Here is a 16,777-nt window from a genome sequence, read left to right as displayed (position 1 = left end):
TCCTTCAAAGTTAGTATGGGCCATAATCCTGAGGCAAGAGGCTGGCAAATAGGCCCCTCCAAAACCCAGTGGCGAGGTTATTTTCGCCACACATCTCCCCCTCCCAGGGAAGACTAACCAGATACTTGACCTCACGCCGGTCGGTACCTGAGTTAGTCTGGCAGCCCACCCACAACCAAATACTGGACCTGTTGAATTTGGTAGCCTGTCTCTGTCCAGTGAGTCCACCAAGGTTATGTTGGTAGCTGGTACTCCCGGTCTCTGTGTTGCTCCCTGGCTTGGAGTGGAGGTTGCTTTGTGGGCAGGGATCAGCGGTACTCTGCCCTGGTGCCAGCACTACCACGGAAGAAGCCTGGTTGTAGCCTGGTTGTTGGAGGGGGAGACCGACTGTCTCCCCTTTGGATACCCAGCTCTGCTGCTGGAGGGGGAGACCGACTGTCTCCCCTTTGGCTAAACAGCCCTGTTGCTGGGGGACAGAAACGACTGTCCCTACCCCCTGTGCTGTAAGTGCAGAGACCACGGTCCCATCTGCACTGTTGTGGGGCTTACTGTCTCCCCCTGGTGCGTTAAGCTGCCGCTGGGCAGAGGGCATAACAAGCTCCTCTCCCATACATACTTCCAGGCGCTGGGGAGGGCGATCGACCGTCTCCGCTCCCAATACAGTGTCCTGCTGCTGGGGAAAGGAGACTGGGCTCTCTATTCCCTGCTAGACACTCTGCCTAGGGGGGGACAGGACCGACTGTCTCTGCCCCCTGTAACTCAGCCTGCCGCTGGGGAATGGAGACTGGGCTCCCAATTTCCAATAAATCACATTGCCGCTGGGGGACAGGACCGACTGTCTCTGCCCCCTGTGACTCAGCCTGCCGCTGGGGAATGGAGACTGGGCTCCCAATTCCCTGCAGCACCGGTGGAGAGACCTCGGTCGCATCTCCACCCGCACCCTGGGGTTCTTCCCAGAAAAACTCCACAATATCTTCCCAGCTGAAGAGGTCTGGCTCTGGGTCTGTCACTCTGCTCTCCTGCTGAGCCTTCTCACTGGAGTGGAACAGCTGCTGGTAGTACTGTTCCAGCTCCATCTCCCGGGTCACCAGGTGGACCAGGTCCTGCTCAATCTCATGAGTGTCGTCCCAGTCATACCTGCTCTCCCGCCACTCAAAGAGGTCCCTGAACCGGGCTTGTGTAGGGCTCCCAAAGTCCAGCTCTGAAAAAGTCTCCCATAACAAGCCAGGACCATCAAACTACTCTCCCTCTGGCTTGTCATGCTCAACTGTCCTGGGTAGGTACTGTGCCCCATACCACCAGAGCACCTGGTAGGCATCTTCCAGCCACAGATCCTGCCATGCTAGGTGTTCCAATTTCTTTACCCATTCCTCCCGGGGCTGCTCTCTCAGGAAGGGCATCCGCAGGGCTACTCGCTTCTGCAACCGCTGGTCTTCCGTCGGGAGTCTCTCGTCCCGCATATACTCCACAATACCCAGTGCCTGGTACCAGATGCCTTTGCGGACTGCATTTCGGTCATCCATGACACCCTCATCGTACTCCACTGCTGTTTCCATTCTGGTGCTGTCAGGGTCGCTGTACTAGGACATGCGTTGCCCTCAAATTGTAAAATCCATGGAATGGTGTCTCCTGTAGCTGTCCTTCTGGCTGTCGGAACGATCCCGCCGCTTGCCACCAATGTAACGGATCTCCTGGCACTCCGACCGGGTACCTCCGTTGATAAATACTCCCAGTGCCTCCCGAGGACTCCAAGCACTCCGCTCGACACCGAAACGACCACAGGAACCAGGCACAGGAACAGCTCTTACAAGAGCTAGGAGTAATAGCCAGAGGAGTATACACGTATAGCAATCCCCACACACATGAGACGAGGCTCTATGTTGAGTGTAAAACAGGAACTCTTTATTGAGGGGTACCCGCCCGTATTTATGCAGGTCCCCATCTGGTGGACACTCCCCTAGGGGACCAGATGGAAGACTGTGACACAGGACAGATATGCAGCAATTCAGGATACACAGACACAATACATCCCCACAATGCATAATGGTTTCCTCCTCTCTGCCCTGGAGACACCCGAGTAGCAATTCAATTATCTCTCAGGACAAAGGGAAATCGCCAATACACATATGGGGACAACAGGACAGAAATCACCATTTAAACATACAATGTCACAACCCTTACAGTAAACACAGACATTTAACATATCCCCAGATAGCTCAAGTCTGAGTGCATATTATTAGGTGAATGGCACTGACTACACGAATACAATAAAATCGACATGGAGCCAAAGTCTTTAATTTCACAAACAGGCTCCATGGCATAGCTATCTGGGTACCCTCACATAACATACAATACAATTCCAAAGGCAGATGGTTCTGTCACACACCTCAAAACCCCACATATCCCCATAATGTATACATCCATGGATAGCTCTGATCTGGGTGAACAACATATCCAAAAATCACCCAGATCCGAGCAGGGGTTCCTGAATTCCATGGAAGTCACATTTCGACCGCAAGCATGGCTTTCCTGCCCAAAACAGTTCCACAGATTTAAGCTGTGCGGCCGCTCTGTCTTCTCCTTCAAAGTTAGTATGGGCCATAATCCTGAGGCAAAAGGGCTGGCAAACAGGCCCCTCCAAAACCCAGTGGCGAGGTTATTTTCCCCACAAGCGATGTCTACTGCACCTCCTCCATCTATTATTTTAGTCACCCAATCAAAAAAATCAATAAGATTAGTATGACATGATCTCCCTGAAGGACAGATATGCAGCAATTCAGGATACACAGACACAATACATCCCCACAATGCATAATGGTTTCCTCCTCTCTGCCCTGGAGACACCCGAGTAGCAATTCAATTATCTCTCAGGACAAAGGGAAATCGCCAATACACATATGGGGACAACAGGACAGAAATCACCATTTAAACATACAATGTCACAACCCTTACAGTAAACACAGACATTTAACATATCCCCAGATAGCTCAAGTCTGAGTGCATATTATTAGGTGAATGGCACTGACTACACGAATACAATAAAATCGACATGGAGCCAAAGTCTTTAATTTCACAAACAGGCTCCATGGCATAGCTATCTGGGTACCCTCACATAACATACAATACAATTCCAAAGGCAGATGGTTCTGTCACACACCTCAAAACCCCACATATCCCCATAATGTATACATCCATGGATAGCTCTGATCATTTCGACCGCAAGCATGGCTTTCCTGCCCAAAACAGTTCCACAGATTTAAGCTGTGCGGCCGCTCTGTCTTCTCCTTCAAAGTTAGTATGGGCCATAATCCTGAGGCACATGGTAGTCCCACATGGTAGGTGATCCTACCATGTGGGACTGAAGACGGCAAAGTCATCCATGCTGTTTTTCATCTTTCAATCCATGGGATTTTAGATGTTCCACAATCCTCTCCTTAAGTATGGTTTCCATTAATTTCCCCACTATTGATGTCAGGCTTACTAGCCTATAGTTGCCCGATTCCTCCCTACTACCTTTCTTGTGAATGGGCACAACATTTGCTCATTTACAATCTTCTGGGACGACTCCTGTTGCCAGGGATTGGATAAATAAATCTGTTAATGGTTTTGCTAGTTCACCGCTGAGCTCTTTTAATAGCTTTGGGTGTATCCCATCAGGCCCCTGTGACTTATTTGTATTAATTTTAGACAGCTGACTTAGAACCTCTTCCTCTGTAAAGACACATGCATCAAAAGATTCATTAGTCTTCTTTCCTAACTGAGGTCCTTTTCCTCCAACCTGGCTGGTTGAGGTGTGTCGGTCTGTACTATAAACGGCCGCGTGAAGTCGGCTGGCTGTAGTACAGGGATGCTGGAGAGGGCAACCTTCAGTGCCCGGAAGGCCGTCTCGCAGTCATTTGTCCAATCGACTGCGGAGGGCAGCTTCTTCTTGGTGAGGTCCGTCAAGGGCTTCGCCAGACTACTATAGTGGGGGACGAACCTGCCCAGGAAGGACATCACCTTTTTCTTGGTTCTGGAGGTGGGCCAGGATGCGATAGCATCCACTTTCCCGGGCTCTGGCTTCAGGGTCCCCCCGCCTACCCGGTGCCCCAGGGAGTGGACCTCGCTCATGCCCAGCTGGCACTTTTCCGGCTTCATGGTCAAGCCTGCCTGGTGGATAAGCCCCAGCACCTGCGTCAGGTGCTGTAGGTGATCCTACCATGTGGGACTGAAGACGGCAAAGTCATCCATGCTGTTTTTCATCTTTCAATCCATGGGATTTTAGATGTTCCACAATCCTCTCCTTAAGTATGGTTTCCATTAATTTCCCCACTATTGATGTCAGGCTTACTAGCCTATAGTTGCCCGATTCCTCCCTACTACCTTTCTTGTGAATGGGCACAACATTTGCTCATTTACAATCTTCTGGGACGACTCCTGTTGCCAGGGATTGGATAAATAAATCTGTTAATGGTTTTGCTAGTTCACCGCTGAGCTCTTTTAATAGCTTTGGGTGTATCCCATCAGGCCCCTGTGACTTATTTGTATTAATTTTAGACAGCTGACTTAGAACCTCTTCCTCTGTAAAGACACATGCATCAAAAGATTCATTAGTCTTCTTTCCTAACTGAGGTCCTTTTCCTCCAACCTGGCTGGTTGAGGTGTGACTATCCACCTGGGGCCTCCTTGAAGCCTGGACCCCTGGGGCTTCCTACCTTGCCAGCTGACAGCAGATGGCTGGGGGGGTGAGAACATATTTTGCATGTGCACTGACTGTGTACATGCCAAAAGGTGAATCAAATGACAATCAGGGCTGCCAATAAATGATAATCCATATTCCTCACACATCCCCCCTTTAGAGGGCGCCAGGAGGCAGCACCGTCCCGTGTTCCCCCGAGCGCGCATTCGCACCTTCTCCTTGCCGGGATAGCCCATCGGCATTCCCGTGGTCACGGCCCTTCTTGTGGCGAATGGTTAAGTGATACTGCTGGTGGGCTAGGCTCCAGCGTAGCAGCCTTCCATTCATCCCGGATATGGTGTTTAACCAGCTGAAGGGGTTGTAGTCGGTCTCCACAGTGAAGCGGCGTCCGTATAAATACGGCTGCAACCGTTGCAGTGCCCAGACAAGAGAAGGCACTCCTTCTCCATTGTGGAATACGCCACCTCCCTTGGCAGGAGCTTCCGACTCAGGTACAGAACGGGGTGTTCCTGGCCCGTAGTGTCGAGCTGGCTGAGTACGGCACCGAGGCCAAAATCACTGGCGTCGGTCTGTACTATAAACGGCCGCGTGAAGTCGGCTGGCTGTAGTACAGGGATGCTGGAGAGGGCAACCTTCAGTGCCCGGAAGGCCGTCTCGCAGTCATTTGTCCAATCGACTGCGGAGGGCAGCTTCTTCTTGGTGAGGTCCGTCAAGGGCTTCGCCAGACTACTATAGTGGGGGACGAACCTGCCCAGGAAGGACATCACCTTTTTCTTGGTTCTGGAGGTGGGCCAGGATGCGATAGCATCCACTTTCCCGGGCTCTGGCTTCAGGGTCCCCCCGCCTACCCGGTGCCCCAGGGAGTGGACCTCGCTCATGCCCAGCTGGCACTTTTCCGGCTTCATGGTCAAGCCTGCCTGGTGGATAAGCCCCAGCACCTGCGTCAGGTGCTGTAGGTGATCCTACCATGTGGGACTGAAGACGGCAAAGTCATCCAGGTACGCGGCCGTGTACTCCTAAAGTCCCTGAAGCAGCGTGTTGACCATCCTCTGAAAAGTGGCAGGGGCATTCTTCATGCCGAACGGCATCACCGTGGATTTGTACAATCCAAAGGGGGTGATAAAGGCAGAGCGTTCCCACACCTCACGGGTCAGGGGAATCTGCCAGTACCCCCGGCTCAGATCCATGATGGTCAGGTACTGGGCCCCGGCCAACTGATCGAGCAGGTCATCGATGCGTGGCATAGGGTACGCATCGATGACCGAGACAGCGCTGAGTTCCCTGTAGTCCATGCAGAACTGGGTGGTCCGGTCCTTCTTTGGGATGAGGACCACAGGCGAGCCCAAGCGCTGTTGGATGCCTGGATGACCCCCAGCTTCAGCATCTCATCAATCTCCTGGCGCATGTGCTGCTGCACCTCCAAGGAAACCCGATATGCTGAATGCCGGATTTGGGGGTGATCCCCGGTGTCCACGTGATGGACGGCCAACTCTGTCCTTCCGGGCTTGCTTCTGAACAACTCCTGGAAGGGGTGAAGGGTGGCCCATAGCTGGGACCGTTGGTCCTTCAAGAGCTGTTGGCCCACCTCCACATCCTCAAAGGACCCACCCGCCTTCACCTGGGTGAGCATGGTCAGGAGGGTTTCCTCCTCCCCCTCTTCTGGAAGGTTGCAGAGAGGGAGGGCACATGCCTCCCTCTCCTGATGTGCCTTCATCATGTTCACGTGGAAGGCCTTCCACGGGCGTGGTCCAGGGTGACCAGGTACGTCACGGCATCGAGGCGCTGATGCACGAGGTACAGGCCTTCCGACGCCGCCTGAAGCGTGTCCTGAGGTACCTGGACCAGTACCCATACCTTTTGACCCACCTAGTAGGTCCTCTCACAAGCGTTCTGATCGTACCATTGCTTCTGGTCGGCCTGGGCCCGCTCCATATTATCGTGCACCAGCTGCGACAAGGCCTGCATCTTGTTTTGGAAGTGCATGACATACTCGATGACCGACACTCTAGGGGTGGCTACATCTCCCTCCCAGGCCTCTTTTACCAGAGCCAGGGGCCCCCACACACGTCGCCTGTACAGGAGCTCGAAAGCGGAGAACCTAGTGGAGGCCTGTGGGACTTCTCGGTATGCAAACAGCAGATGTGGGAGGTACCGCTCCCAGTTACCGCTCCCTTCCACAATATGGTGGGGACTTGGCTCATATACATGGTTGGCGAATGTTCTGATGTAGAGCGCATCGTGGCGACTTTTACCCTCATTATGCGTTCCACGATTTTGCATATTAAAATACCAAGTGATCCCCCCTAAACTAATTTTTCATTTTTTGGCTACTTAAAATCCTTATACTGCGATTTGTCAATATATAATGCTCTTACTCTTTTTCATTCAGTAGTTTCTTCAAAAAACAGACTTTTATAATATGTAAATTACCTCTCTACCAGCAAGTAGGGCGGCTACTTGATGGTAGCACCCGCATCCTCCTTTTAAAAAGACGCCCTCCTCATGTTGATTGGCAGGGCCAGCGAGCGCTCTCGTCCTCTGGCTGGGCCTGTCTGCGTTCTAAATCTCGCGCCTGCGCCGTACCGGTCTTCAGTCGGCGCAGGCGCACTAAGAGGAGGATGCTCGCTCGGCCGCTCCTTCCTCAATGCGCCTGCGCCGATGATGTCACATCTACACCCGGCGCAGGCACACTGAGGAAGGAGCGGCCGAGCGAGCGCCCTCCTATCAGTGCGCCTGGGCCGACTGAAGACCGGTACGGCGAAAGCGCGAGATTTAAAACGCAGACAGGGCCAGCCAGAGGACGAGAGAGCTCGCTGGCCCTGTCAATCAACATGAGGAGGGGGCGTCTTTTTAAAAGGAGGATGCGGCTGCTACCAGCAAGTAGTCGCCCTACTTGCTGTTAGAAAGGAAATTTACATATTATAAAAGTCTGTTTTTTGAAGAAACTACTGAACGAAAAAGAGTAAGAGCACTATATATTGATAAATCGCAGTATAAGGATTTTAAGTAGCCAAAAAATTAAAAATTAGTTTAGGGGGGTGACAGAAGCCCTTTAAGGGTTAACGTTTTGCTGGAATATAGTTTTTGTTGACTAACCCAGATAGACTTTATTATCTGCCTATTAGCTGGACTAGCATGCCTCCGGTGAGCCCTGCTGGACCGTGACCCGGTACATCCGTCCTTGGTCCCAGACCATCCGCTCGAGGTCTGAGTCCGAGGGGGGCTGTTTCGCTTGCTCCTTGAGAGCGTTCAGGCTGGCGTCAGCCACTAACGCTGCCTCAAACTCCTGACTGGACGTGACCAGAATAGACAAGACTGCCATGTCCCCTGTCAGGTCCCTGGGACCTGTCTCCTGGCCTCCATCTGATTCGGCAGCCACTTGGTCGGAAGGGGGAAAGCCATCAGACCCCTGAGGGGCCCCTAGGGCCCCAGCTCTCCCACTGTGCGTGACAGCAGCTATGTCAGCTGCCACCACTGGGAGTGCCTGCTTCTGACCAAGTCGCTAGTCCAGACGGACTAACCTGGCTCTCTGACATCCCAGTGGCGGAGGAACCCTGCACTGAGGCTTCACCTGGCAGCCCTACTTCTCCTGGGACAGCCCTGACCTCGTTTGCATCCTCCTCCCCGGCAGCTGTCTGCCCCCTGCTTGTCCCCTCAGTCACCACACTGGAGGACAATAGGGTCCAGCAGGCTTGCTGGCCACACCCTGGGGCCTCAGCACAGCTGGCAGGAATGACTCCCTCCCCACTGAGGGGAGAGGTATACATTACATCCCCCAACCCCACATCCCCATCAACAGGCATGTTATGAACATTCACAATATCATCAGGGGTTGACATTACATCACATTCTGGGGAATCGGACCTCGGGGTGTCAGCGGCCACGTACTTAGACACAAACCGCCCCAGGTCCGTCCCCAGCAAAACACTGGAGGGGATATTTGCGGATACTGGAGGGGATAGGGCTGCCAGGTGAAAATAAAAGAGTCCAATTGCCCCCCGAAACAATGCCAGAACAGGTCAGAAGCACAGAGGTTAAGAAATGATAAGCTCAGAGTCCTGTCTACAAATGCTCGCAGTTTAGGTAAAAAAAATCAATGAACTTGGGTCAATAATGGCATCTGAGAATGTAGATTTAGTGGCTGTTACGGAGACATGGTTTAATGAAAGAAATGACTGGGACATAACCATACCAGGGTACTCTTTATACAGAAGAGACAGAGAAGGCAAGAAAGGAGGAGGAGTGGCCCTGTATGTGAAAGATAGCATTACATCAAACCTAATACAAGTTGGTGAGGCCAACATAGAGTCAGTTTGGGTTACGTTGCAGTTTGCTAACCATGCAGTAACTCGTGTAGGTGTGATATATAGACCACCTGGTCAAGTTAAAGAACTAGATGATCTACTAGTTGAAGAAATAGCAAAAATGACAATGAAAGGAGAAGTTATCATTATGGGAGATTTCAATCTTCCAGATATAAACTGGAAAACCAAAATAGCAAGTTCTACCAGGAGTACAGATATTCTAAATTCCCTACTGGGGTTATCTCTACAACAAGTGGTTGAGGAGCCAACCCGGAGGGAGGCCATTTTGGATTTGGTATTCACAAATGGGGATTCGGTATATGATGTCATTGTAGGCGAAACCTTGGGATCTAGTGATCACCAGTCAGTGTGGTTTAATATAAGAACTGTGAAAGAGTCCCACCACACAAAAACAAAAGTTTTAGATTTTAGAAAAACAGACTTTTCAAAAATGAAATTAGTCATAAATGAGTCCTTATCAGACTGGAACGGATTACATAGAGTCCAGGAGAAATGGGACTACTTAAAAGGTGCATTATTGAAGGCAACAGAAAATTGCATTAGACTTGTCAGTAAAAGCAAAAAAAGGAAGAGACCACTGTGGTACTCAGCAGAAGTGGCCCAAATCATTAAAAATAAAAAGCTAGCATTTTGTAATTATAAAAAAAAACCAGAGCAATGAAGATAAGGAAATCTACAAGATTAGGCAGCGAGAGGCCAAGCAAGTTATAAGAACTTCTAAAGCGCAGGCAGAAGAAAAACTAGCTCAGTTTATGAAAAAAGGGGATAAGACATTCTTCAGATATATAAATGAAAAAAGGAAATTAAAACAAGGAATAACTAAATTAAAAACAAAGGACGGAAGGTATGTAGAAGAGAATAAAGGGCTAGCCGACTGCCTTAATGAATACTTCTGTTCAGTTTTTACAAAAGAAAAAGGAGAAGGACCTCCACTAGAAAGGATGACTAATAAATCATTTGATGCATGTATCTTTACAGAGGAAGATGTTCTAAGTTTGCTGTCTAAGGTGAAGACAAATAAGTCACAGGGGCCTGATGAGATAAACCCAAAATTATCAAAAGAGCTTAGTGGTGAGCTGGCAAAACCGCTAACAGATTTATTTAACCAATCATTAGTAACAGGAGTCATCCCGGAAGATTGGAAATTGGCAAATGTCGTGCCCATTCACAAGAAAGGTAGTAGGGAGGAATCGAGCAACTATAGACCAGTGAGTCTGACATCAATAGTAGGCAAATTAATGGAAACCCTATTAAAGGATAGGATTGTGGAACATCTAAAATCCCATGGATTGCAAGATGAAAAACAACATGGGTTTACTTCAGGGAGATCATGTCAAACAAATCTTATAGATTTTTTTGACTGGGTGACTAAAATAATAGACGGTGGAGGTGCAGTAGACATCGCATATCTAGATTTTAGTAAGGCTTTTGACACTGTCCCACATAGAAGACTTATCAATAAACTGCAGTCATTGAGCATGGACTCCCATATTGTTGAGTGGATTAGGCAGTGGCTGAGTGACAGACAGCAGAGGGTTGTAGTCAATGGAGAACATTCAAAACAAGGTCATGTTACCAGTGGGGTTCCACAGGGATCTGTACTGGGACCAATTTTGTTTAATATCTTCATAAGTGATATTGCAAAAGGCCTCGATGGTAAGGTTTGTCTTTTTGCTGATGACACAAAGATATGTAACAGGGTTGATGTTCCTGGAGGGAAACGCCAAATGGAAAAGGATTTAGGAAAACTAGAAGAATGGTCAGAACTCTGGCAACTGAAATTTAATGTGGATAAGTGCAAGATAATGCACCTGGGGCGTAAAAACCCAAGGGCAGAATATAGAATATTTGACACAGTCCTGACCTCAGTATCTGAGGAAAGGGATTTAGGAGTAATTATTTCAGAAGACTTAAAGGTGGGAAGACAATGTAATAGAGCAGCACGAAATGCCAGCAGAATGCTTGGATGTATAGGGAGAGGTATAAGCAGTAGAAAGAGTGAAGTGCTTATGCCGCTGTACAGAACACTGGTGAGACCTCACTTGGAGTATTGTGCGCAGTACTGGAGGCCATATCTCCAGAAGGATATAGATACTCTAGAGAGAGTTCAGAGAAGAGCTACTAAACTAGTACATGGATTGCAGGATAAAACTTACCAGGAAAGGTTAAAGGACCTTAACATGTATAGCTTGGAAGAAAGAAGAGACAGAGGGGATATGTTAGAAACTTTTAAATACATAAAGGGAATCAACTCGGTAAAGGAGGAGAGCATATTTAAAAGAAGAAAAACTACCACAAGAGGACACAGTTTTAAATTAGAGGGGCAAAGGTTTAAAAGTAATATAAGGAAGTATTACTTTACTGAGAGAGTAGTGGATGCATGGAATAGCCTTCCTGCAGAAGTGGTAGCTGCAAATACAGTGAAGGGGTTTAAGCATGCATGGGATAGGCATAAGGCCATCCTTCATATAAGATAGGGCCAGGGACTATTCATAGGATTCAGATATATTGGGCAGACTAGATGGGCCAAATGGTTCTTATCTGCCGACACATTCTATGTTTCTATGTTTCTATGTTACCCCCACCTCCCTTACTCCTCGACCGGCGCCCCAGTCCAAATAGACCTTAGCGACGGGCAGTGCCAGTTCTACTCGTTCAATCCCGGAGACAGTAAGGGATCTCCCTGGCAGTAAATCATGGGGTGCCACCAGTTCAGGCCGTACCAGTGTCATCTCAGCGCCGGTGTCTCTAAGTCTCATGACCACGGCCTGGCCCACGGTGACTGGTTGAACATTGTCAAGAGACCTCCCACCACCCCCACCCACACACAACACAGTGGACGGTTTCCGGGTCGATGACTGGGACGGGTCCCTCGGGCGCTGGGGACACGTGGCCTTGAAGTGTCCTGGCTGTATACACAGGTGGCACAGTCGGGGTTCCTACACCGACGTGGAAAGTGAAGCCGGGGCCGGTGCCCACTTGGGTCTAGGGGCAGAGGCAGCAGGGGCAGAGTGTGTCTTACCCCCTCTCCAGCCAACAGGTCTACGGGCCTCTGAAGTCCTGTTGTTGGTATATTTATCGACCAGGGCTGCTGTTGCAGAGGCCCCCTTTGGGTTTCGGTCGCAGAGGTTCTGCTGGAGATCCTCTGGGCAATTCCACAAAAACTGCTCTGTGGCGATGAGCTCCTTCAGCTGTGGGACGGCGGTGAGCTCCAATCCTGTGGTCCATTGGTCGACCGCTCTCAGCAAGGCCCGCATGTGATCAGCCCAGCTCTGGGAAGAACCCCGCTGCAAATTCCTGAGCAGCTTTTTTGGGTACGACTCAGGGGTTAAGTTATACTGCCTGACCAGAGCCTGTTTGATGTCCTCATAGCTCAGGATGGTCTTGCTTAGCAGGTACTCGAAGATTTCAAGGGCTTTTCCCCTGAGACGTGGCGTGAGGAATCTGACCCACTGGTCCTCTGGCAGCTGGTACTGATGGCTGGCCGTCTCAAATGCCAACAAAAAGGTGTCCAGGTCCCCATCCTTGTCCAGTAGGGGAAAGTCCTCCGTCCGCAGTTTGGGAATCTGGACCTCTGGAGACTCACATCGGGCTGGGAAGGGCTGCTGGAATTGGAGCTTCAGCTGGAGCATTTGTAGCTGGTGCTCACGCTCGGCATGCTCGCGACGTTCTGCAGTTGCTGCTTGCTTCCGACATTCTGCAGCCTCTGCTTGCTCCCAACGTTCTGCAGCCTCTGCTTTCTCCCGACGCTCTGCAGCCGCCATGAGGAGCTCAGAGGCTGCCTGGTCTCTGGCCTGGAGACGCTCCAGGGCAGCTTGTAGGAGAGCAGCTGAGCCGGCTTGGCTGGGGGGATGGGCAGGTGGAGTGGAAAAGGTCAGCCAGTGTCATAGGGACAAAACTGCTGACAGATGCCCTTCAAAAACTGTATTTATATGTTGCAATTTTCTAAAAACCACAACAAAAACTGCCATCATTTTTCTGCAAAGACCCACAATATGACTACATTGTGTGAATACAACCTAATAAGAGGCATGCTGAGAGTCGAGCTCTGAATTAATAGGGGATCCATTTTGAAAGACCGCCAGCTATAAGACAGAAAATGTCTTTCTCTCTCTGGAGGACCCAGCACAAACGTGCATTACATAGACAGCCCATTGATGTCATTAGGAATGATGTAATGCTACATTTGCCCTGTGGTGGAGCTGTAGGTACATTTTTTACACTTGCTGTCAGATGGCAGCTGATCGCTGGGGATTGCAGCATCCGGGCACACTTTGATCATCTTATCATCTGGGATTGTCCAGGTTCGTTACACACGTCACATTTTTGCCAAAGATTTAAGCTACAATTAAATCTTTACAGGAAGATCTACAATTTCATTATGGACTCTTTTCCAATTTTGTTCAAGCATTAAAAAAACAACAACCTCAGAGTGGTTTATACAAGGGGTTTGTGGCCTTTCCTTCGTTATAAGTCCTATGACCACCTTACTTTTATACCTTCTTTTAAAGATAAATAGTTTATGTAGCAGTTTGAGCTTTTCTCCAGCATTTAGCGTCGCAGTCATCATTTTCAGCATTTTCTTCAGGATCAGACGGATTTCAATTACCTTCTAAAAAAAACACCTCGTCAGCTTTCTTTACTTCCATGTAAAATGACAGACGGCGTGTCTGTATCGTTTCTTCACCTTTGGTTGCACATTAATGACTTGAGCTTTTTATTGATTCACGGAAATGTGCTCTTTAAAAAAACTGAAATCTCACCTCCGACTGCTGCCGATGGCTGGAAACCGGTGAAAAAGTAACAAGGATGTGCAGTCAGTTACATCTTCTAGGGCAATCAACAAGCTGATAGCACTGAGAAAATATAGATTTAGGGTGCATTCTGGGTCTGCATCCGCTTCGCAATTTTGCAGAATGGGTGAGAACCCATTCATTTCAATGGGGCCGCAAAAGATGAGTACAGCACACACACGTGCTGTCCGCATCTGTTCCGCGGCCTGCAAAAAAAAGATAGAGCATGTCCTATTCTTGTCCGCGGACAAGATCAGACATTTCTATCACAGGGCCGCCCGTGTGCATCCAACAGATTAAAAAACACATACGGTCGTGTGAATGTAGCCTTAGGGTTACATTGTATTAAGATCAGTGATCGCCAATCATCTGGACAAACCCTATGTGTTCCGTTAGGGCAGGAATGCTCAACCTGCGGCCCTCCAGCTGGTGCAAAACTACAACTCCCAGCATGCCTGCACAGCCTACTGCTATTAGGGCATGTTGGGAGTTGTAGTTTTGCAACAGCTGGAGGGCCGCAGGTTAGGGCATATAGACATCATAGAGGGGCACAGGAAATGTGCCAAATCTTCCTTCAGCAAAATTATTTATACCAGTGGTGTAAAGAGATGGGCCAATTTTAGAAATGTAGGATGCAACAATTTTTTATCTGTTCTTTGGCATCTTCTGAGAGCCATAACACTTTTATTTTCCGGTCATAGTAGTTGTATGAGTACATATAATTTATACCTTTTTATTAATTTTCTCGGGTGAGAGGGGTAGTATATGAGACCATATGCAGTGCAAAATGTCTATCTACTTCAACCTATGATCCTACACACACACAGGTTGTCCCAATATACACCACACATACAGTCACAGTATACCACGCACATACATTGTACTGCATACACATAATGTTTATAGTACTGCTCTATGAAACACATACATACACAAATTGCATGCACATAAATACATATTACACACATAGACAATACACTCATATAAACAGAATATATAAAAAATAAACAATTTCCTTCTTGCTGATAGATTGGCTAAGCAGGCTTCTCACTCTAGCTAATAGATTGTTGTCCCGAATGAGGAATCCCTTCTAGTAGCTCAGTTTTCCCTCGAAGGATATTTCGAAATGGACTTTCTAATCCAGACAACCTATTTAAAGTAGTCAGAGTCAATAAAATTCTAGCTGCCTGCATATGTCTCGAATTGCATATGTCTCGAATTGAACTAAACCATAACTCTGTAGCCATGAAGGTCCTAAGCTCCCCCTAGTGGTGACTCAAGACAGAGTGTTATCATTTAAATGGGTGGTGCCAAGATAGAAACGTATTCTCCTGTCCACAGGGGATATGGCTATGGAGCATTGTGAGAGAAAAATGAAGTTCCAACTGCTATGAAAATATATTATGAAGTAGTGTAGAATTTTCTACCAAATTAACTATGTATAATTTTTTGGCTCCCAGGTACAAGGTGCAGTGAAGAGACAATGGATGCAATATAAAACCCAGTGGGGTCAGAGAAGAAGAGAACATTGCTCTATGCGTTCTACTTCCTACACAGCAACATCCATAACAGAGGTCCCTATTTACCTCTACCCTCATGAGTCCAACAGCGAACATTTAAATGGAGAGTATGGAGAGGACTTGGAGAATACAGCACTCAACTCTGGGGATACATACACCTGATTCTCCACCAGACTTATGAGATTTGCAAACCATGAGCTCAAGTCCTCCATGGAAATAAAGCCTTCAACATAAATGTTGACGAGAAGACTCATTTGTAGGGATCCACCCTATGAAGGGACTTCTGAAGCTCAGCTGGTCAACCTACTTAAGTCCTACTTCATGGGAATAATGGAAATGACCAGTTTTTGTCTAACATGCTTCTGCCAATTCAGGGAATGTGAAATTTATATCATGTGGTGGTAGACAGAATCACGATGACTGAGATATTTCCACCACTCATTGTAAAGGGCAAGGTCTTCTGAAACCAAATGGAAAAACCTTGGACATTGTTGCCCGTCTGATATCCTTTCATCATTGTATAAAATGGACTTTTGGCTGCAGAATGCAGATGTATATCTGTGTTTCATTAGTAGTAGGATATTACGTTTCACAAAGATTAGATCTGCTCGGTCAGTTCTTTCACAAGAGCACAAATTTGATTAACTTGACGTGGTGCTAGGTGGCTCCATGGTTATCATTAAGCTTTTTCATCTGGAAATAGTGGTGTGGTTTGATATGACCTCCTGCAGTAGATGTGGTAGGTTCTCAAAAGTTTCCAGAAGTAATGTCTATGCTCACTCTGCTGTTTTCGGAACTCCCATAGAAGTGAATGGAGGGTGGCCACACTTGCACGGTGTAATATTAATCACTTTAAGGGATCCGTTCTGAAGATAGGTCCGAGAGGTGAGATCTGCACCTATCTTACATCTGTACCATATCCTAGCGATATGCCATCAATGTATGACATGAGATAACCCTTTAACATATTTTAAAATCCCAGAGCTCTATTTTTCTGATACAGAGCTCCATATTATTTGCTTTCCATCAGAAAAACACAAAGTTAAATAGAATTTGTCAGCAGTTTTCATTCTGATGAACTGCTAACACCACTGGATATCACTGTAGGAATGAAGTGTAACAATACCTACAGTGCGTTGCCGATCCGATATCAAGGACAACAGAGAAAAGAGACTCATGTGCTATATGCTAGTGTTGAATCCTTGTATCTCCACTCTAAACACTCCCAAACACTTCTATCTTTGAGTGTCCATGATAGGAAGACATCTTTAACTGCAGCGTGTGCGCAATACAGTGGGGCCCTGCTGTGGATGTAGTGTTCAATGACGAAAGGGATGCAAATGAGCTCTTAACAAGCTCTGCCTTTAATCCCACCAGATGTAAGGCAGCTGTCTTATAAGTCAATTTTCAACCCTATAAATAGGCCTTGAGACATTACTTGGATATTAAATAAGCCAGCAT

At 48.1% G+C, this 16,777-nt stretch overlaps 1 protein-coding gene across 1 annotated transcript in view; it reads left to right on the top strand.

Moving 5' to 3' along the window:
- CALCR (calcitonin receptor) overlaps window positions 1-16,485 on the top strand; it is a 366,429-nt gene extending 349,944 nt beyond the window's left edge. Inside the window, exon 13 of the mRNA XM_040431198.1 lies at window positions 15,257-16,485. Within this exon, the coding sequence (XP_040287132.1) occupies window positions 15,257-15,478 (222 nt within the window). The 3' untranslated portion in view covers window positions 15,479-16,485. The remainder of the gene's footprint in view (window positions 1-15,256) is intronic.
- The last annotated feature ends 292 nt before the right edge of the window (window positions 16,486-16,777 follow it).

Source organism: Bufo bufo, chromosome 5, assembly GCF_905171765.1.
Source record: "Bufo bufo chromosome 5, aBufBuf1.1, whole genome shotgun sequence".
Classification (NCBI taxonomy): Eukaryota; Metazoa; Chordata; class Amphibia; order Anura; family Bufonidae; genus Bufo; species Bufo bufo.
This window is presented reverse-complemented; position numbering and strand designations above follow the sequence as displayed.